At 40.6% G+C, this 23715-nt stretch overlaps 1 protein-coding gene and 1 long non-coding RNA gene across 2 annotated transcripts; one reads left to right on the top strand and one right to left on the bottom strand.

Moving 5' to 3' along the window:
• Positions 1-948: 948 nt before the first annotated feature.
• LOC118563376 lies at positions 949-9608 on the bottom strand. Its single transcript, XR_004931168.1, has 3 exons — positions 9528-9608; positions 7926-8063; positions 949-1497 (listed from the first exon to the last, which is right to left on the bottom strand). It is a non-coding gene; the product is annotated as an uncharacterized LOC118563376 (long non-coding RNA).
• On the top strand, positions 9071-11159 carry ptf1a (pancreas associated transcription factor 1a). The gene is made up of 2 exons (XM_012849739.3): positions 9071-10239; positions 10361-11159. Exons 1-2 carry the CDS (start codon positions 9636-9638, stop codon positions 10558-10560), a joined length of 804 nt encoding a protein of 267 aa, XP_012705193.1. The 5' UTR covers positions 9071-9635; the 3' UTR covers positions 10561-11159.
• The last annotated feature ends 12556 nt before the right edge of the window (positions 11160-23715 follow it).

Below are 23715 nucleotides of genomic sequence, written 5' to 3'. Positions count from 1 at the left end.
AGATCTCTGGGTCAAGATGACCACCAACGTCATGTTTCTTACCTTGCTCAGTGGAGAAGCATACAGTGACGGCTTTCAGCATATTGGAAGCATTGTCACTAATAATGTGGTCTAGTTTAGCTTTGTACAACTGCAACATGACCAGTCTCCTCAACTGAGTTTTTACAAGTGTTGCACCGATACCGATACCAGTATCGGACGGAGCCCCGATCCAGCACTAAAACGGTGGTATCGGTATTGGCGAGTACCAACAAATGGGGCACGATACCATTTTGATGTTTGTATGTCACTTGAACGCTGCCTTCTCTCTCCCGATTAGTATTATACATGCTATATAAGTTCATGAAAGTTGCACTATTTTGCCATTTGAGAGCCAAAACTCAGGGTTTAAAAGAAATTATTCAATTATTAATGTAACTGCTCCCAAAAGTTTTTCGTCTGGTTCAGATTAAAGCCACGCTCCAACTGATGTTTGACCAGCTTTTATTTTCTTAGTCACACAGCAAATCTTCTTTTTTGCCAGCTAACACCATGAAAAATTATAATGAATGAACATTTTAAACACAGATGTTAGCTTAATAGCATTTACAACAAAACAAACCTTACGGAATAAAATACATAAACATACCGTGTGCACCTTCTGACCAAACATTTAGGTGAGGTTTTTTAACATTATGTCCGTGTTTTGAATCAAAAAATGTCCTGCTAGCCGTCTTTGTCTTCTGTCTGTATATGCAAGTCTCTCATTTGAACATGTGCTCCATACCAGTTCAGCTCTTGGCGCAGTACTCAGATTCACCAATAGATGTCAGTAACATGACAAATCTTGTAGTCTTAGCACACACACACACACACAAAAAAAAAAACAAATAACAAAATAAAACACCCTTTTTCTGCGTCAGCTACAATTAATGTAATTTTACTGTCTTACTGTTGCACTACTATTATACATGTTATAATTTCACGAATGTTGCACTATTTTGGCCTTTGAGAGCCAACAGTTTATTCAACTATTGTCACCTATTCCAGGTAGGAAATAAAAACTTCTACTACCCTAAACAGTATGCATTTCTTCATATATACACACACACATCAATTTCAAACAGATGGTATCGGTATGGTATCGGTATCAGCCAATACTGCACAACCAGGTATCGGGTATCAGTATCGGGGCAAAAAACTGGAATCGGCCAACACTCTTTTTTTAACCATTGAACGTTTATCTGCAGCAAGATTCTCTATTTTTGACGTAATTGTTTTGCGACATACCAGACTGAATTTGTTGTCAACTACTGACAAGTGCTGAAAACTGTTGTTTTCCACAATAGACAGGGTTAGGTTGCAATCAATAATCAAGTCAAAAGTAATGCATTTGTGATGGCTTTCTGTCGTGGAGGATTTACGCTGCACTTGCCAGCATGAGAGTCTAGAAATTGCTGAATGGAAGGGTGTTGAGGTTCATTTGTGATCTTCTTGTTCATCTGGAAGTCTTCAAATCTGTCAGAGGTAAGCATATTGAACTGATGTCAGAAAATCCTTTACAACCATTTATCATTTGCATTTGACTTTAAACTGTTACTAATCCCAAATATTTTTAATACTTTATTTTTTATTGGGAAATTTTACATTATATGAGTGACAGAAAAGAAATCAAGGAAAATAAGAGGGAAAACAGTTTGTGGGTTTGTACAAAGAATATCATAAACAAGAAACAATACTGATGCTGAGATCACTAATGATATAAGGCTGTTATACGGCTTTTCGTGAGCCATGTGTCCCATTTTTCACAGAAGTCCCCCAAATATATATTAATACTACAATCATCATAGTTATGAGACATTGACAATTTATGTCAAAAATAATTCACTAAAACACTAAACTCAGCATTACTGTTAAGACCTGGATGACTATAAAACACATGTCTGATGACTTTAAATTTCCTACTTTTAAATTCTGACAAGACAGAAGTTCTAATCTTTGGACCAGAGCCCTCAAAAATTAAACAAATTAATCAATCACTTAATCTGGATGGCATTGACTTGGCCTCTAGTAATAAAGTAAAAAATCTTGGTGCTATTTTTGACCAAGACATGTCATTTAAATCCCATATTAAACAGGTTTCCATAGTTTCCTTTTTTCAACTCAGGAATATTGCCAAAATTAGAAATATTCTGTCCAGGGGTGATGCTGAAAAACTAGTCCATGCATTTGTTACTTCAAGGCTGGACTATTGTAATTCTTTACTATCAGGAAGTCCACAAAATGCAATTCAAAGTCTTCAGCTGATCCAAAATGCTGCAGCAAGAGTTCTGATGAAAATCAACAAGCGGGATCATATTTCTTCAATTTTAGCTTCCCTTCATTGCCTTCCTGTTAAATCAAAAATATAATTTAAAATTCTTCTTCTCACGTATAAAGCCCTTAATAATCAAGCTCCATCATATATCAGAGCTCTGATTACCCCGTATGTTCCTAACAGAGCACTTCGCTCTCAGACTGCAGGTCTGCTGGTGGTTCCTAGAGTCTCTAAAAGTAGAATGGGAGGCAGATCCTTTAGTTATCAGGCTCCTCTCCTGTGGAACCAACTCCCAATTTTTGTCTGTGAGGCAGACACCCTGTCTACTTTTAAGACTAATCTTAAAACTATCCTTTTTGACAAAGCCTATAGTTAGAGTGGCTTGTGGCCTATAGTTAACGTGAGCTACCTCTATAGTTATGCTGCTATAGGCTTAGGCTACCGGAGGACAGCAGGGTCTGTTTCTCTCACTCTGCTGGGTTCCCTTACTGTTCTCCAATTTGCATTGCTTGATTGTTATTTCATCTTTTACCTTTTTGTTCTCTGTGATTTTTTTTCATAGTAGATGCACCTGGTCTGTCATTCTGTTACCTGTAACATCATCCAGGGAAGACAGATCACCTGCTATTACCATATAACATTGAAAGTACTCCTGGATCAATGCGTGCTTCTGTGCTTTTCTTGTTTCTATTTTTTGTGTCTGCTCTGTCTTCTCTAACCCCCAGTGCCGTTCACACTGAGCCTGGTTCTGCTGGAGGTTTTTCCTTCCTGTTAAAGGGGAGTTTTCATCTCATCGAAACAGAAAGCTGCTACCATATGAAACAGGTTAAAGTTCAGTTCTTAAATAATGAAAAGTGATTGTGAATGAAGGAGATCTTTAAATGTGTATTTATTACTTAAACACTTCCTGTTAAAAGTATGTCTAATGACTCTCACTAACACTGATTCTGTGGCCTGTTTATTCAGTTTTAACTGTGCAATACATGTTTACTGCTGCAACTGTCTGTTTTCATCTGATAAATATACTTTTATACTTTTACAAGTTTTATACATTTGATGTATTTTAAGTATTTTTACATTTTCTAACTGCTAATAGTAGCTTTGCACTATTTTTGTATATACTTTATGTCTGCAACAAAAAGGGGAAACTTTCCATCTCATTATACACTGTAATGACAAAATGGAGCATTCTATTCTATTCTATTCTATTCTATTCTATTCTATTCTATTCTATTCTATTCTATTCTATTCTATTCTATTCAGTTATAAACTACAGAACTAATAGGACGCTGTGCAACATGTTAGACTACAAATAAGTAGAAAAAACAATAAAAGACCAGAACTGAAGTACACCCCCCCCCCCGAAAAAAAGAAAAAAAAGAAAACAAAAAGCACAAAATGGATGTTGACACAAAAAACATAAAAATCAATTAACAAAAGTACCAATTTCACAAATATTCCCTTTGTGGTAACATAGGTTGTCGTGCAAAATCTGCAGATCTAAAATCAACCCTAATTTCTGATGTGGGAATCCGCTTTGCTGCCAAATTTCCAACAACTGACTTTGAACACTTGATGAATAAAACCCTAAAAGACTTTTCACAAACTGCTGCCTTCAGGTCACCAACAGAGCAAAGTTTGTGGGGCCTGAAGATGTTAATTTACTGTTCAGTAAATCCTTTTAATTTGTTATAGTCATCCAGATGGATAATCCCCTACAGCGACAGATTACATGGATTACCACTGAATCACTCTGAGGAAGGATTAACTTCTAATTCCACACATGTGTGAGCTGTAGTTCACTTTTTGGGTTTACTTTTCTAGCATCTGCCAGATACCAGGTTCACATGCAGAAAAAACTGAGGTGTCAAAAGTATTCACATTTATTACTCAGGTAGAATACTAGGGTTTAAAAATACTTCATTAAAAATTTAAGTATTCACTCAAGCTGTTTACTCAAGTTAAAGTTATAGTACCGGTTTCAAAACTACTGAAAGTATGAAAGTAAAAGGAATTTAAGAAAAAACTGCCAACATGGACAAAAGGTTAGACTGCCGACACCAAAGAGGCCTAAATTAATACATTTTAGTACAATGCAAATATATTAAGGAACCATATAGAGTGGCATTCATTAAATTATTTATTTCTAAGAGGCTTGTTTAGAAGATTAAAAGTACCTTTTGAAAAAGAAAATACCTTGAAGCAAGTATTAAACACACATTTCATTAAGACCCCATTTCTGGATGAAAATGTAGCTTTTTAATTGGTCTAATGCAATATTCTAATATTAAATCAGGATTAACAGAAATAAAGGCTTAAAAATATCATCTGCCTGTGTTAATCTATATAATGTTTTTCCTGTAGTGAACTGAATTACTAAAAAATGTATTTTTCAATTATATTCTAATTTGTTGAATATAACATACTGTTATATTAAACTATATTAAACACAACTGAGCAATAGCATGGATTTCATGGAGCAGAATATATATTGCCTATAAGTGTTGCAATGGTGCAAAAAGTCAAAGTTCAGAGGCATGTTGATAATCTTTATTGAAATGTACAATGTACATCCGAGCTTAGCTTCAGGAATCTATGAGGGCAATAGATGTAAGAAAATGAAATTGGACAACAAAATGTGTGTGTCCAGGGTAGGCTTGGCAACTACTACCCTCATTCGGTTGCCTATATGCAGTAGACAGAGCTGTCAAAATAAACGATTAATCCAAGTGTTTCAGTGCTGTCCTTCAGTCCAGCCCTCTCTAGCCATTGGTAGGATGTGGTCATATCAGCCACTTCAGCTATCTGTCGGTGGTACATCCCATGCAGGGTTTTTCCTCCCGCGATGGTTCCATCAGTTCCTTCTCTTTCAGCTTCCATTCTCTGAGACAGTCACTGTGCACTTCATCCCTTGGGGCCATCTTCCTGATATATTCTTGGAGCTTGAATGTTTCATCTTCAATGATGGCTCTGATGCTCACTAGGCCTCTGCCTCCTTTTTTGTGTTTAATGTATAACCTGTGGATACTGGATTTGGGGTGGAATCCACCATGCATGGTGAGTAGCTTTTGTGTCTTAACATCAGAAGCCTGGATTTCCTCCTTAGGCCAACTTATTCCAACAGGGTATCTGATTATTGGCAAGGCATAGCTGTTGATTGCCCAGACCTTGTTCTTGCCATTGAGCTGACTTCTCAGAACTTGCCTTACTTGTTGCAGGTATTTGGCTGTTGCTGCTTTCCTTGTGGCCTCTTCATGGCTGCCATTTGCTTGTGGTATTCCAAGGTACTTATTGCTCTCCTCAACATCTGCTATTCTCCCTTCTGGGAGTGTAATCCCCTCTGTGTGGATTACCTTCCCTCTCTTTGTCACCATCTGGCCACATTTCTCCAGCCCGAATTACATTTTGATGTCCCCGCTGTAGATCCTGGTGGTGTGGATCAGCGAGTCAGTGTCTTGCTCACTCCTAGATGTCATCGGACCCATTTCTGAGTCACTGTCCGTTGCCAGACTTGCTGATTATTTGGCTGAAGTGGTTAAGGTCTGTGCAGAACAGTAGAGGGGACTGAGCATCTCCTTGGTATATTCCACATTTGATGGAGATTTGTGCAATTGGCTTGAAGTTGGCCTCAAGGGTGGTTTTCCCCAGCCTCATGGAATTTGCAATGAAGGCTCTCACAGTGTTGTTGACCTTGGACAGCTTCAGGTATTCCAGGATCCAAGTGTATGGCATTGAATCATAGGCCTTCTTGTATTCAATCCATGCAATGAACAGTCTAGGGTGACTGTTCTGTCAACCAGCCGCTGCTGTTTGGCTCCTCTGGTGTTTTTACCTATGCTTCTTTAGGCTTCTATCTATCTATCTATCTATCTATCTATCTATCTATCTATCTATCTATCTATCTATCTATCTATCTATCTATCTATCTATCTATCTATCTATCTATCTATCTATCTATCTATCTATCTATCTATCTATCTATCTATCTATCTATCTATCTATCTATCTATCTATCTATCTATCTATCTATCTATCTATCTATCTATCTATCTATCTATCTATCTATCTATCTATCTATCTATCTATCTATCTATCTATCTATCTATCTATCTATCTATCTATCTATCTATCTATCTATCAAACTATATATCTGTCTGTCTGTCTGTCTGTCTGTCTGTCTGTCTGTCTGTCTGTCTGTCTTTCTTTCTTTCTCTCTGCCTGCCTGCCTGTCGGTCTAGAGACTAAGACTGGAGTAATTTTGACTGCAAATAAATTGAAGCTTATTGTCAAAACACCATTCAAATTATAAAAAATTTTTCAATACAGACTGAAGTTTTCAAGACTTTTTTTCTGTTAATTATGATACTCTGCTTACAGCCAATGAAAACACAAAATCTTAAATTAGAGTACATCAAATCAATAAAGAATCATTTTTAATAGAGGACTGCGGGCTTGTTAAAACATATGTTTAATTCATGCATTCATTAATTTTCACTAGCAACTTAAACGTATCTAAAATGAGTGTATGTGCCCCCCCCCCCCCCCCCCACCCCACCCCTCCCCAGCTTTTTGCCTTCTGTTCAAGCTGATTCTGTGTGAGCACTTTTTTGTTTGTGGGGGTGTCAGAGCGGTCTGGAGGTCTGGAGGGGTCCAGCCGGCTGCGTTCTGTAGAGCGGGAGGCTGCATGGGAACCAAAACACTTGTTCGCTTGCTCAGGTCGCCTCCTTCTCAACAACAGTACGTGAATGAAGCTCCGTAGAGCGCACGGTCACGGTGCGTTAAAAACCGGCACGGTTCGAATTATCATTTGGTCTGGGGCAAAACACGCGAGGGAGGAGGGCTAAGGTGATGCGAACAAAAACTTCCAACCTGTTTACAGATGAGGACAAAATGCTCACTGCTTTACTTATATAATTTACAATACAATTATTAAAATTAACTCACAGGCATGTCCAAACATATGCTCTACTAACTTCATCAGACTAGTCTATCAAGCTGGGTAACACCTGCAGCTCCCCAAAAACCACACAGAGCGCTCTGAGGAAAAGAACACCTGAGGAAGCTTGACATAAAAAAAGGTCAGATTTCAGAGATTTACCAGAAACGGAAGTTTTGATTGTATCTACGCAAATGTTTTAACACGCTGATGAAGGATGATTTGGCAGAGTCAGGGTGGAGTGGTACCCTCCCGCCAGACGTGCGGCCGAGTTAACAGCTTCATCATTCTGCGGCTTGTTGCATTGACTGACTGAACAGCGCAAATGGTCTTCTTCCCACGGCCACGACCCGTGTTGCAGCTTTGCTTTATTACTCGACCTGTGTTCATACACGCGGGCTGCGCGCACACGCAGCTTGTCCCAGCTGAAGCTCCATTCTGTTTACAGGACAAAGTGATCCTTTCATTGGATGGCCTTATTAGATGTGTGCTCACAGATCAGGGGGTAGTGTTTTTTTCGCCAGGCCTATACTGGGCTTCTTTGATTTGTCGCGTGAGGTATCAATAGAGCGCGCGCCACACAGCCCTCCACTGAGCCATTATTTGTCAACCAGTTCTCCCAATCAAACCAGCTCTGTCTGGCACAAGTGGCGCATCGACCACTCCACTGGTGTGTGTATTTATGGCACTTACCGCTAAATAAATGGTGATGCTGAGAGCTCTTCTGCATGTGCACAAGTGGCAGCTTTCAAGCAGGACGTCGTGCTTGGGTAGTGTGTGACTCTACATATATTCACTTTAGATGGTATCAAAGTCAGCGCCACCACGGATCTGCATTAGTGAAAGGATGAAGATAGGAGACAGCTTAATATGACTAGTCGAGTCAATCTAAAACTGACATATTAATATCAGGAGGATGCAGGATATATATATATATATATATATATATATATATATATATATATATATATATATATATATATATATATATATATATATATATATATTAAATTCAATTTTATTTATATAGCGCCAATTCATGAAACATATCATCTCGAGGCACTTTACAAAGTCAAAATCAATCATACCATACAGATTGGTCAAAAATTTCCTATATAAGGGAACCAGTTGATTGCTTCAAAGTCATATATATATATATATATATATATATATATATATATATATATATATATATATATATATATATATATATATATATATATATATATATGGTCGTATTCAAGACGTCTGATGAATTATGACTTGACATCATATAGATACTTTAGTATATTTTCAAATATTAATAAATAGTTTTAATTATAAATGGTGAAAACTACATATCTGTAGCCTATATGGAATGGATTAAACCAGGCTAGAATTTATTGAGTTCGAACTGATTTCTTTGTCACATTAACAGGAGTGTTTTATTTGTATGCTTTTAAATTTTTATTAACATTTTTTGTATACCTTAAAAATAAATATTACCGCATTCATTCATTCTTATATTTTTTTAAACTCCCAAAATACTTATGGACCATTTTTCAGACCCTAAGCCAACAGATTTTTTTACACATGTTATTATTATTATTATTATTATTATTATTATTATTATTATTATTATTATTATTATTATTATTATTATTATTATTATATTCAGAACAAAATTACCCTAACTGAACAATGTTTTGCACACAGACAATAAATATACAAACTAGAGGAAATTAAAAATAATTTAATCAAATAGAACAAATATGTTCTATGTAAGCTGCGGTAAGCGACTTGTCGTTGTTATTTATTACCCCCCGGGTTTTTATTCAAGCTCCCAGGCAATGGAATACTACCCCAGTGTTTTTTTTTTTTTTTTTTTTTTTTTTTTGTGACTTTATTTAAAAGGGAAACCGCAGTTCCCATTTGGTATAGGATTAATAGCAAAAGATTAAAGGTAAAAGGCCATCAAAAATATATTCAGGCTGTTTAAAATGCCACTAAGTGTGATTCATCAGCAATGGGGTCTGCAAAGCAAATGGAAGCATGTGAGAAATGAGCTGCCGGTGGCCTGCAGAAAGGAGCAGCAGCAGGGATTGAACAGCGGAGCAGTTGGAGTGTTCCGTCACCGAGCTCCGCTGCTCTGCCACCGCTCAGCTCAGACCTCCTGCAAGCAGGAAACGGGGGCGTGGTTTCTGGGAATGGCGTTGAGGTGCGCCTCACGGACCGAGCTGTGATTGGCTGTCGCTCTTAGCAAGCGGCACGCGACTAGGGATGTTGCTATAAAGAATCTTCGCGTGGCCGACCTACAAGAAAACTTTGATCAGTGAAGCTCCGGGCCAGATCCACAGGTTGGTGGAAAAGGAAAAGACGCCATTGTTTCCGCAGCAGCAGGAGATGAAAGCAGCGTGAACAAACATGGACGCTGTTCTGGATCCCTTTTCTGCGCTCGACTCTCTCTCCTCCCCTCCTTATTTCGATGATGACGACTTCTTCACAGACCAGTCCTCCAGAGACGGCCACTTGGACACCGAGGACTTTCTGGATGAAGATGTAGACTTCCTCAGCTCTCACCTCCAGGACTATTACAGCAAAGAAGGCTGCGGCAGAGCGGCTCCATACGATGGGGACTATGACCTTGGCAGCCTGTCTTTTTCCTCCTCGTCCCCAACTTTTTCATGCACCCCCGACCTCTCCCCGCAGACGGGCCGCCACGTCGGGCCGCTGCTGAAGCGCCGGAGGCGACTGCGCTCTGAGATGGAGATGCAGCAGCTGCGGCAGGCTGCGAACGTCAGGGAGCGCAGGAGGATGCAGTCCATCAACGACGCCTTTGAAGGGCTGCGATCTCACATCCCGACTCTGCCCTACGAGAAAAGACTCTCCAAGGTGGACACCCTGCGCTTGGCGATCGGCTACATCAACTTCCTGGCTGAGCTCGTGCAGTCTGACCTGCCAATCAGAAACTCCAACAGCGAGACACACGCGCAGCCCAAGAAAGTCATCATCTGCCACAGAGGAACAAGTAAGTCTAAAGAAGAGGCGCTTGTATCTTTCCACCTCCAGCCTGGGTGGGTTTTTTTTAGGGTAAAAAAAAAACAAAAACAGAAAAAACAGGCAGCTGATGTTTCTCTTCTCTCCCTCAGGGTCTCCTTCTCCCAGCGACCCGGACTACGGCCTACCTCCACTCGCCGGTCACTCGCTCTCCTGGTCCGATGAAAAGCAACTCCGGGAGCAGAACATTATCCGCACCGCCAAGGTGTGGACTCCGGAAGACCCCCGGAAGCAGCACCAGACCGCCCTGACGGACATTGAAAACGAACCTCCTTTCGGCCTTGTGGCCTGAACAGAAAGGGCGGAACCTCCTGATGTTCCTTCAGGAAACCTGAAGCCATTATGTTAATGTGAGCTATAAGCACTGAAGGTGCGGCACATTCTGAGCGCACTGTACCGCACAGTGACTGTCCTACATACTTTTATCATGTTGATAATTGGATTTTTTGTAATTTTCCCATCTGGCAATCGTGTATTTATTGTTATATTTGTCTTATATATAATAATATATATTTTAATTTAAATGCAGTGAGATGATTTTTGTTTGTTTGTGTCTTTTTTGTGAGGGGATGCACATCGAGTCATATCTAGAAATTAGCGCACTTAATAATAAATAATCTGATTTATTTCTTGTCAAATATCAAAATGTTCATCTTCTTCATGTTGTTCGATAAAAATTGGGACAATATCAACCAGGATAATATTTGTACTTGGAATGCAAATGACAACGTTCTGGAAATTTTCCTGCAGACACCTTAGTAGCAACAAAAACTCCAGAATCAAACGATTTTTTTCCTTGATCTCCAGTTTTTAAAGTTTCTTTCATACCTATTTTATTTTTAGAGCTCTATAAAACGTGTGAACGTTTTCCAATAAACAAAATGAAATCAACTTGATCTAATGTCTTTCTTTTGTCAAAGCTTTCTTTTCATAACCAGCTCCTTCAACCCACACTTATAGTTGCTGGATCAAACGATGAAGCGCGAGCTTCGATATTATGTTGTAGGTTTTATGGGGGGGGAAATCAGGAAGCAGAGAGTGAGTTTAAATTGGTAAATATTTCTATGACTGAAGTATGCAAATGAAAGGCAAAAGCGCAGCCAGTCCATACCCCCGACAGTGGAAGGTGTTTAAAGCGCAGGGGGGCGCAGCAGCAGCAGGGTGGGGATCTGCTGAATGCGGCTCTGTGCTGCCAGGTGCTGCCAGGACACATTTTTCCCGTGTCCTCCTGCCCACGGCCTCCCCCTCTGCATCGACACGGCGGCATAAATGAAGCAAGCGGCTCTGACCTGCCGGCACAAGCATGAGGACCGTCAGCTACAGAGCCGCTGGAGGGCTCAACTGGAGGCGAGGCGAGACGCACAGCTTCCTGCTGTTTCAGGTGCGTGTGGATTCAAACGAAAATCTAATCTCTGATGTAATCTCTCTAATCTCTGATTTTTCACCTGCTGACACCTTTCTTTGACATCTCTCTCTCTCTCTCTCTCTCTCTGCTCCCTCAGCAGCCTGCATCCTCTGAGTGTCTGCCTTCGCCGCCGCGCCTTTGCTGGAGCATGTAATCTCATTAAGGCCATTAGAAAGTCAAATGTTAGAGAATCACTTCAGCTTGACCATTCTTGACGCTGTGATGGTGTGAGAGGATTCAAACAGTGGCTGCATTGTTGCTGTTCGCACCTTTCCTCCTTTGGACAGTTTCATGCCTTTCAGAGCGCCTCCTCATTTGGTCTGGCTGCAGTCAAGTGGAAGGGAAAAGCTGAAACAGTCCTGGCTATCACGTCGATTTGCCTGTTACGGGCTTGGCAAGTCTTCTAAGAACAGCAGCATTTTACTACGTGACAGGTTTTCTTCCCTTCAGAGCTGCGCTGGCCGAGGCTTTATGTGCCGCGCCAACTGTGCAGAGAAAGGCCGGAAAAGAGCTGAAAGAAAGGCCGCTGATTTAATGCGAAGAAGGGTGCACAGAGCGCAGCATTCAGCACAACGATCTGCAAATGCAGCAACCAAAACAGCAATAATAATAATAATAATAATAATAATAATAATAATAATAATAATAATAATAATAATAATAATAATAATAATAATAGACATGATTATTTCTGATTCGTTTCGCTTTTATGTTCTGAAGCATATCAGTTTGATGTTTTGCAAATTTTTCCAGTTTACTATTTTTCTGTCTGGAAATCTCAATGCGCCGTTTGCCGTTTCTTTTGGACTTGTGACGTCTTTTCTGCGTGTTTCAGTTCAACTTGGTCTGTCTGAAACTAAACTAGGAAAGAGCAGTTTACGCACCGGCAATCCGCATGTGAACTCTGCCTCTCGCTGCTTTTCAAAGAACACTGTTTGTCCCGTTCATTGCCTATCACTGGGGCGGTGAAAGGAACACCAGAGAAGACCTTTTGCTTTCTTCACGCTTCCAGGAGAACTAAATGAAACTTCTCATCAGCACTAATTCTGTTAAATCCGCTTTACGGCCGCATGTTGGCGCACCGGGGGAGACGCTGAACAAGAGCCACAAATCAGCTTGATTTGCTGATTATCTCGTGACGGGGCAGGGGTGGGGGCTTACCCTGCAGCCATTACCAACACCTCAAACTCAAAACGCTTCATGTTGTCTTAGCTTTAAAGCGGACTAAAATCAGACCCGATCATAACCGAATCCACCACCCTCACTGGGCGCTGGTTGGCCATCCGTCAACAGCCAGCCTTAAGACCATCTTTATGGGCGTCCCCTCATCCTTCTGCAAGCCTGTATCTCTGGGAAAGCACCTGGTCGCTGAAACTTTGTCTCTTTTCATTTCCTTGCGTCCGGGTCCCTGGACAGCAGCTGCCTAAAAGCAAGCAAAGAGTGGCCCTTGTAGTGTCTTCGAGATGGATTTGGCACCGTGTTCCGCGTCTTTAACGTTCCATTAGCCTTTGTCCACGATACAATATGGCTGCTGTAAAGCATGGCGTTTTGCAATAACAAAACACATTTTAGTTTGTGTTACAGTGGAGTGAAAGCGCAGCGCTTTCGCGGCCAAGCCAAACGTGTCCCTGCGTCTGCTTTGTGCCCCGCAGCCAATTAACAGCGAGTTCTTTAAGCTGCGCCGCGATAAGCCAGTTTAATTTATGTCTTCTATTTTTTTCAGGCCAGAAAGGAGGTTGATTTGGCAATTTCCTTGTCATCACCTGGTGCTTTCTTCAAAAGAGTGTAAACTACCCTCGGTGCCTGCAGAAACATATGGCTCTCAGGATCATGCGTCATTGTGTCCTGTGTTGATCACTCATTACCAGCATGTAACAAATCCTTTTATTAGCTCTGTTTTGTGTCATATTTTCATCCGGAAGATTAAGCAGATGCTGCGATTGTACAATCCGAGTTGTAGGGCTACTCAAGACTGAAAAGGAGACGGGCCCTCGGAGAGGAAAAGAGAAAAGGGACGGGCACATCTTCAGAGGAATAAAACATTTAGGAGCCATAAACAGACTTCAACCTGCTCTGTTTCAGCCTTTGTGTTGTTTGGGAATAATTAATGTTAATAGGGACAGGTTTGTATCATTTGAATGCGGAACCACAGGTGCAGAGTGACAAGATGAATAACCAGCACTGATTTTTGCCAAAGCTCGAGGGCCCTTGTCCAGGGTCTCCAAGTTGATAGAAAATATTGTCATCTCTTTGATTCGCAGCATTACTTTCACAGAGAACAAAGCGCGGAGATGAAAAGCTTATGTTGAAGTGAAACGGCCAGTGACGGTGGCCGCTTCACACTCTGAAAGGAAAAGGGAAGGGGGCGAGTCATTGGCAATGCGCGCGCCTGGTTTTGTGCGCAAGTGCTCCATCTAACTCAAATAAAGGAGCCTTTCCAACTTTTAAAGGGCCACTTTTAGCCTATAATAAAGACTGAACGGCTGTAGCCATTAAGCATATGGTGCTAAGGCGCTGGTCTTTTGTCCTCGCAGAGCCCTTCAGATCCTAACTTTCGTTCTTTATGGGAAATTGAACTTGTTGAATAATCCAACGTATTGCACCGAAGGCAACATGTGGCACCGGGGCGCACAGACAGCTCCTCCCTTTACGGGAAGACCAAGTGGCTAATAAAGGAAACAAGACGTTTGTGTTTAGGTAGTGGTTTTATTTGGCTATGTTAGTGCAAAAGAAATACATGTTCCTGACTTGCATTCGGCAAGCAAAGCGGCAGAGAGCGCACTGGCAGGGACCGAAATATACAGCGGCGAGAGCTCACATTTGTCCTGGTTCAGACGGTCTTTTTACGCAAATGTTTCCTTTTTATAGACCCAGCCCCCAGTCTCATGTTCTGATAAGATAATATTAATAACCAGAATAGTAGAGACCCACACTTTTATTTAATTTCTCACATTTCTGACCCCTCCCTCCTTTCTGTCAACACAGAAGCGAAAACAAGTTCCAAACTAAACATGCCACCTGGAAGCTTTCTACAACAGCGTGACGTCAACATTTCCAATGATTCTGACCGTTTTCCCGGTCTACGTCTCGAGCTCGGCCTCGTACCGTTGGGTCTCAAAAAGAATTTGGCCGAGGCCGGTTCGAGACACCGTATATTTCTCAGATAATAACTCCCTCTGATCTGCTCCGCAAATTCGCCTCGCACACACACACACACACACACACACACAAAATAAAGCAAACAAACTGAATGGACACGTCCCTCCACATTAAAAGCGGCCCAGATCTGTTCCCCAACATTGTGCCCACATAAGGCGAGAATCAACATCACCCGCAAAACCAACGATTAACGCTCCGTTAGTCCGACTAATTTAGGTCGAAGCGCGCATTGATTGCAGCGCCGCTCTTCCTGCGCGGTACAAATACTGTCAGAGGATAGCGTTGGCACGACACACGCAGTCAGAGCTGCCTCTCAGCTCTCCCACTCAGAAAGTTGGATTTATCTCACCAGTCCGACATAGATTACTGTCTGCTTCTCACGTAAATTACATGCTGTGTACAATTGCGAAGCTGAGGAGCGCTGGGAGCACTCGGCATTGAGGTTCTGCGCTCTCTTGGTTCAAGCTTGTGTGTAAAAACAAATACTCTTACTCCCCAGGGACCTATGAGCCTTGTTGAGCCTTTGTTTTAATCAATAGAGGAGGAAATAAAAATGTATGGGGCTGTCCACAATTTTCCCTAATCCCTAATCCCCGCGCTCTGTGGATCTGCTCCGGACACAGCGCGAGCCACATTACAATAATTCAAAGTAAAAAAAAAAAAAAACACAAGACTAAATAAAGCCATAAGTTTACTCGCATGTTGCGTTAAAAATCAGCGAGTACAAAAGGACTGAAGCTACCAAGTTTACACGTGAATCAGCTCTGGGTTTTTACAGAGGAGAGTTCTACTCCAAACATAGATGCACAAATTACTGAGAGGTTTACGCAAACAGGCATTCAAACAGCACAATAACTACAAATTCCTCCCTGACCCTCATTAGAAATGTTGCACCAGTTTAAAAACATCCTTATTAGTTTATTATGATGATTAGTTAATACCCATATATAGTTTAAGAATGGATCTTTTTGATTTTTCATTTTGTACTTTAATAAAAAAAAGGGAAAAAAAAAGAAAAAAACAGTGTCCCAAAATACATGCCTAATTTTAAAGATTTGGCTTGGGTTTGGGCTTGGAGGGCGTAAAACATTGAATTGAATTGAATTTAGTTTTTTTCCACCACTGCACGCACAATGCTCTCTGGGATCACACGTTTCTGGTTGGGATTTGCAGTGTCATATATGACTGTAATGAACTGTCACGGATCGTATGTGAGGGACCAGCTTACACTTTCAACTCCCTCTGACATGAGGGAATCAAATAATTTCTTTGATTGGCTTGATGCTGTTTTTGCCTGACGGTGTCTGTTTTTTTTTTTAACTCTTTATAACTCAAGAGTCAATTATAACTCTTGAATAATTTGGTTGAATGTATGTCTGCCATTGCAGGCTGCTCTGGTTGCGTTTTAGCAGTGGATACATGAGCTCCAACATGTAGATGTCCATGTGGTGTGGATGTGTGTGACGGAGCCAGTTGGCCGCCTCTGGCCTCTGAAAACCCTCCTGGTGGACTGAACACGCCGGGCTGACCTCTGCGCCGGAGGACGGGAATGCGCCTTTGAATGAATTAGGCAGAAAGACGTCTTGCTATGATCTTTGTTGCAGCTGAAAGGAGACTGGATATGGGAGGCATTGTGCACAGCTTTTGCGTGCCCCATCATAAAGTATTACAGTCCTTTCACACAAGAGGCTCTTTTGAAGGGAGGAAAGAAGCAGACTGGATAGATTTTAGAAAGCCGAACATGCAGAAGGGAAGCCATTTGTGAGGATTTGAATGTTCTTAGGAAAATCTCCCACATTTTGACAAATGATTGTATTTCTGTCTCTGACTCTATAAATCCCTGAATAACTCAACAAAAAAGTGATAAATTGCTAATATGCAAATTGTAGTCACGGGCGTTTGGACGTGTGCTTCCCCATCCATCTCCCACATTCTGCGCTGCTGATTCCCGTCGTGCGCAAGCGGACACTCAACCCGTTCAGACCGGGGGGCTTTTGTTCGCCCGTGCACCCCACAACCCCCACCCCCATCGCCTGCTCTGTCAGTTGCCAGGATTCAGAGATGTAAAAGCATGCATCATTTTTCACCAGCTCTCCGTTCTGATATCGACAAAAGCCTGCGCTCTGGAGCAGCCTCTCCGCTTGTTCACTGGCTTGAACTTCACTGATATCCAACTGCTCCCTTTTCCTCGCCTGAACGCAGCGCAGCGGGGATGGATTTGCAAGACAAATGCAGCTGTGTGTGAGAGAGAAAGTCAAGTGGCACAAAAAGGCCATTTCAGTCAGGCGATGGGATGGAGAAAGTTAGCATTATGTGGGCGTCAAATCAATCAAAAACAAAAGACCACATGCAGAAGATCTGCTTCTGGAGTTAGACTTGGTGTTGAAATCTAAGCATAAATCTACTGAAACTGGTTAGACTGGGCAAACTGGTGATGGCAGTGATGCTTGAGAATCCTGTGATACGTAAACAGAGGATAATGAAATACACCATGTTTCAAAGAGCATTAAACACAACTGTTTAATGCTCTTTGAAAGCATCTGTTCTGCTGGAGTCAGCTGAACCTGAGCAGTTAAAACCCTGAGTGGTCTGTAAATGAAGGCTTCATTTGGGGTTTTTCACTACATCTTGCTGTGTGACATACTATGAAAAGACTATGCCATATTATCAACAGTTAAAATCTTATTTTTTTCATGTGCCAAGAATAAAATCCTGCCATTTTTGAGATATTCTTGATGTTTTAGCACCAGTGCAGACATGTTTGTTCAAGTGTTTTCAGTTCAGTTTGTTTTATAAAAATTTACCCAAGAGAAACAGGACTTTCCAAATCACTGTCCGAACATTTTGAACTTTGTCTTGATGACGGTGCCTGGTGCTGACAGGAACTAACCTGGAGTGGTCAGATTGGCTGGTTACCACTACTTATTTGCTTTTCAGTGTACGCAGCTCTTTTGCTGTAGTGAGCTTCTGTTTTTCTGCTCAGACAAATGCAACTGGATGGTTCAATGTGTTGGCAAGTGTTGGTAACCCTCTCAAGCTCCTTCAACACACTTTCAAAGATCCCCAAAGTCTTTCTTTGGCAATATTCAGCTACAAAATGTCTGAAGAACGCCAGTCAAATACACCTCTCTTATGTCATCATCTTTATGTGTTTAGTGTTTATCTATTCAGTTCAATTAATTTTTATTTGTATAGTGCCAATTTACAACACGTCTACTCAAGGCACTTTACAAGGTCAAATTCAAATCAGACAGATTTGTCAAAAAGTTTCCTCTCTAAGGAAACCCAGCAGATTGCATCAAGTCCAGACAAGCAGCATTCGCTCCTCATGAAAGAGCGTGGGGTCACAGTGGACTGTCGTCTGCATTGTTGATGGCTTTGCAGCAATCCCTCATACTGAGCATGCATGAAGCGACAGTGGAGAAGAAAACTCCTCTTTAACAGGAAGGAAAACCTCTAGCAGACTGCTTCCTCAGTGTGAACGCTCATCTGCCTCGACCGACTGGGGTTATCTGCTATAATGAAGATTGCTGTGAAGCTTCAAAGGTCATTAGCTTTAATTTGAGGACTGGAACACGAACAGGCACATCCCAAATTAGCTGCAACCAGCATTCCAATATTTTGCTTTGATTCCAGAAATGTGAGCATATTATACAAAAGTTTCATTTGTTACCTGTTTGCTGTAAGAAATAGAAAAGTTATTAATTTTAAAAGCAGAAAAGCAAATGTTTAAACAACAGATGGAAGACATTCCAGGTCTCTAGAAAATTAAGAAGTAATCAAACTGGAAACATTGCTCCAAGCCGTTTCCCATTTTACTTGTGATCACCATGAAACTAATGAAGCAAAGACAGAAATTTCTCATTGGTATTTTCAGAATATCAAAGTACTAAAGGGTGGGAATGAATTGGACTATTATATACTAAAACATACACACATTAATAGAGTAAAATGTTTCATTTGCAACTATGGATGTATGAAAGAAAGCTATGCGAAGTATGAAAGAATTTGTTTGCTTTGTTTTTGTAGTAAAACTGCTAACAAAGATGAGAACAAGAAGCTTAAGAAAGGCTTCTTAGGAATGAAAATCCACAAGTGAAGGCTGCTTGTTTTAACCAAAGCATATTGTACTTAAAATCATTGACATCTAAATGTCAAGTAAACTTGTTTTCATTAGGTTACTGATTGTAGCTGATGTAATTTGTCATAGAAGAGGGCAGCTGGCCCTGCAAGTAAAGCGGTCCTATCCAATCACTGAGCAGTTAATTGACAGTCTCATGTAGGGAGAACAGCTAATTGATTTTAGGCCTGTCCCGTTCCAAAGCACCAGTGGACTGATGGCAGTGGACTCTAGGAAAGGTTGGATCTGTGAACTTGAATTCCTCAGACTTTGACTTCAGGAAGGTATGTTGTACTTTTCTCTGCTTTCAGAAATTAAGTTAGACAAGGGAAACTTATTTGTATACCACATTTCAGTACAAGGACAAGGCAAAGTCCTTTATATGATTAAAACATAGAAAAATATAAACAGAAACATGGGAACATAAAAACTGAGTAAAGTTACATGCCTTTTACTATCAGCGGGGAAGGTTTCTCTCTGAAAGAATTGTGTGTTTGACCTGTTCAACTTTTACATCTCAATAAAGGCACAACTGAATAAATTTGAATATCATCAAAATGTTCATTCTTTCAGTAGTTTATATCAAAAGTTCAAATCATATTAAATAGGTTTTCTACATGGAGTGATATGTTAAAAGTGTTTATTTCTGTTTTTGTGGATTATGGTTTACAACTATAATGAAAACACAAAGTTTTTCAGACAATTAATATTTGATATATTTGATTGCAGAGATGTGGGTCCACTGAAAAGTGCTTCCATTAATCACAAAAAAGTGAACCTGGGCAGTTGTCCACTTTATGTTGGACAGCTGTCCTCAAATGTCTTTAACATTTGATTTCCAATTAGCACATAAAAAAGATGGTTTTTGGATTAAATTGCTTTTCCCTGGGAAAATTACATAATTATGTCTCATGTTGTCTTTATGAATTTGTTTTGTATCAACACAACACATTTTACCTTAGCGAATTAATACGAAGATATCTTTTTTGACCAGAAGGAGGCAGTAATGCTGCATCATCTGAAATTAACTACTTAAAGAAGAAGCGTTTGGCTACTGAGTTAACACATATTGACGTGAATTTGTAGTTTAATTTTCACACTATCACCGAGTCTTATAATGTAATGGAATATGTAGCACTCTCTGTTCTACACATTATGAATCTGGGATTGCTCCTATCGAATGCGCATGGAAAAACGGGGATATTCAGTAGAACTCTCCAAGCTGGGTGGGCGAAGTGACACCTAGTGCCTGGCTACCAAAGGTTGACTTTAGCCAATCACGGTATGAAAGGAAAACGTAAGCGATACATGTCATCAGGAGCCACAAGAAGTTAAGCTGGGGTCCGTTCTTTGTGCGTTGCTTAAAACATCCGAGATCAAATGAGACATCCAAGATGATTTCATCCGGCTAATCATGATCTGGCTAATTGGGTTCTTCGAACACACCTGTTGTTTATGATTAGTATGGCTGGATTGAGTTATCTGAGATAACTGCACGTTCAGGCGTCACTTTAAAAGGGGAAATGTATCGATAGTAGAAACAATGATCAGCAACGCTGCTATTGGCTGTTCAGCATGGCCAAAGAACGCACACAGTTTTTCTCCCAAGCAGAACAAGAGCTTTTAATGGAAGGTTATGCTGAATTTGAGTCATTAATTAAAACGACAGGTAACACCTCAAAGTCTGCTAAAGCCAGGAGAGAGGGCTGGCAAAAAATAGTGCTGTTCATGTTAGATGTTTCTATCACTTTCTACAGTATGTATTTTTGCTTTTTAATAATTTCATATTGACTTTGTTCTTTTATGTCAGAGCCTCTACACGACCCACTAGAACATGGGGACAAGTAAAAGTGAAGAACAAGAATATTCTACATAATGGTAGCCTTTAATTATTATACTTTATTTTAAAAAGACACTTGTTATGGCAACAGATCTAATATCGGTGTCATTCCTTAGACACTGCAAGTAAAGGACGCGTGCAAACTGGGAATTTTAACAAAAAAATCTTTATCTATAAAAAATGAAGTACACAGTTTACACGGCCAAAAACTGTATTGCTCCGTGTCTAGCTAATCCATCCATAGTTTTTTCTAATATAATATACGGCTTGACAAGGAAGCAAGCCTTTCAAAGTAAAACTAAACTTCACAATAAAATGACCTGAACAAATCTTCTTACTGAATATGATAAAAATAAAACCATCATACAAATACCTTAAATTTTTTCTATTTATGGCTACACAATAACACAATGTATTCCTCTTTAAAAGCCACTGTTAAATGATGTGTTTGTCTGTTCGTAACAGCCACCAAGAAAAATCTCTACAGTTACAGTGTCGCGCTGCGCTAAAGGATCCTGTGTATTGCGCAATACGTGATTAATTCGAAAAGCTCTGAAATTATTCTTGTACTTTCCGCAACAGGTTGCCGTCGTAAAAATTAACAAGACATGGATACGACAGACTTCCCTATCTCCTCCGCTTATAAAGCTGCGATCTAATCATGCTCTCGAGCAGGCTTAAGCTTGCGCACATGTTGCTATGACAACAAGTGCAGGATGTCTTTCGAAGAACCAAACGATCCAAGATCATGCCAAATCATCAACAATCAAATCCAGCTAACAGTTAGCGACGTACGAAGAACGGGCCCCTGGTCAAGGCAATGCTTGCTGTTTTTCTTTCAAAGATGAAATTGTGGATTCTTACCAAACCGAGGTGATAGCAGCAGCTAAGTGTGCGTCCTCCTGTGCTACCATGTTTATTTTGGTTCAGCTGTGGGCTCGACAGCTATTGCTTTTGTCGCACTGCTATGTCCCGCCTTAAATCACAAGTGCAATGGGGGGGGGGGGGGGGGGGGGGGGGGGGGGCGCGTGTGACCCTGGGGAACAGGCTTTTTTTTTTTTTGGCCGTACTAGTATAAGGTGTAATTGCGCATCCACTACAGAAGGGGGCAGTGGCGCTCTCATTGTTACTTTTGTCACGTTTGCTACAGTGCAACATTTTACGACTTACAGGTTTGCCTTGGTTACCAGTGTTCTGTCTATAGTCTATAGCCTGCGTTATTCAACATAACCCCCAACATGAAAAAGTTTTTAACAGGGATGAAAAGGAAAGCGGAGAGAGACAAAGATAATGAGACAAAATAAGTCACCCGAAAGCTAAGACGAGGAAATACGACGAGGCATATTTAGCGCTTGGCTTCACTGTGACTACAGTTGGATAAGAGGAAAGACCGCTGTGTTTGGTGTGTCTAAAAATGCTTGAGCAGACAGCATGATTGGGATAGATTCAAGGAATCTGATCTACTCCAAGGAACTGAAGGCCTTTTGTGAAATGCTTTGGAAGCTCTTCTTCCAAGATGCTGGATGACTTTCCACAAAGGTTCAGACAATCAACAACAAATCATTTGAATAAGAAACATGAGTGGTATGGTACACAATCATAGGTAATAGTTTCAGTAAACCATGCTGTGGCTAGATTTTAGATAAGCATGAATTAGTTTTTTGTAAAATGCATTTTTCATTTTTTTGTTGTTGTCCAAATACATTTTGATATTCATTTGTTTCTGTAAAACAGTTTGTGATTGCAGCTTTCTTGTATTGTGAGAACAGTTTTCTTCTGAATTTTGTGTTGTATCAAGAGATTTCCCAACTATTAAGGGTATGCACACCTTTAGACATTAACTTAAATTTTTTTTTACAAATATAGTTCATAGCCATGTAGACCAACCAAAACTAAAATGATGATGACAAACATTTCAATCTGAAAAACTCACACGGAAAGAAAAGACAATTAGAATTTTATTGATACAATATTTTAAGACTTTGGCACTCAGACCTCAGCAGGAAACATTAACTGTTTCATTGATCCTAGTATGAAGTTTGTAGGAGCCACCGTGGTGCATCTGATTAAAATGCTGACATGATAAACAGGTCTAGAGTATTTATTGAAGTTGTATCTTGAGTTGTAACATCGAAGTTATGAATTGTGGTTTCTATAAGTAAACAGAGTATAACAGTGTCTCTTAGAACATATGCATGTTGACTGCAACATTAATAGCAAAGTATGGCTAACCATATACGAACACACGTGGGCAACGATAAATAGACACTACTACAGAAATATACTACGCCGTAATGTAAACAGATTATCCAATTAGAAGCTTCATCTCCATTTTACACGGCAGGAAAGGGTTAGCGCTTCACTGTTTACTTAATCGCGATACTCGCGGTAAGCGCGTTACACGCTATAAACACAAACTTCGGCGACAGACGCAACATTCCACAAACTAGCATGAACAGCTCACCCACAACAAGGAATGCCAAACTTACGGTTTATGAACATACAACAACGTCCAAATGGCTCAAAATCCACAATACACAAGGGATCCTTTCACCTCTCTGTCTCTCCATCCACTGGCGTGTGCGCATGCACCCTCAGACTCGCGGCCCAGTTAACTTCACAGATGTAGCCACGAGGGTTGCACGCACAGGACGCATGGACAGTCAGCAAAAGTCTACCTGGTCATGTGAAAAGTCCCTAGTCCTTCACAACAATAACACTGAATTCAACTTTAATATGCATGAGCAGGTGTATGAGAACAGGAATGTTTCCCCCAGGCCTGAAACTGGTGGTGGAGTGGAGATAGACAAAGTTCAGTCTATAGATTCAGTCTATAGATGCTGGTTGGCGAGACGATCTGCTTGAGCTGTACTGGTGGGATCCAGGAGACTGGGTGAGCTGATACCAGTTCTTCACTCAGGGA

Source organism: Fundulus heteroclitus, chromosome 6 (genome assembly GCF_011125445.2).
Source record: "Fundulus heteroclitus isolate FHET01 chromosome 6, MU-UCD_Fhet_4.1, whole genome shotgun sequence".
Classification (NCBI taxonomy): domain Eukaryota; kingdom Metazoa; phylum Chordata; class Actinopteri; order Cyprinodontiformes; family Fundulidae; genus Fundulus; species Fundulus heteroclitus.
The sequence above is the reverse complement of the archived record's forward strand: the minus strand, read 5'-3'. Positions and strand labels throughout refer to the sequence as shown.

Bases quoted from the DNA above. Each gene is read 5' to 3' on its own strand.
- ptf1a (XM_012849739.3), top strand. From the start codon at position 9,636: ATGGACGCTGTTCTGGATCCCTTTTCTGCGCTCGACTCTCTCTCCTCC. The intron at 10,240-10,360 runs GTAAGTCTAAAG...TCTCTCCCTCAG, and splicing joins CATCTGCCACAGAGGAACAA to GGTCTCCTTCTCCCAGCGAC.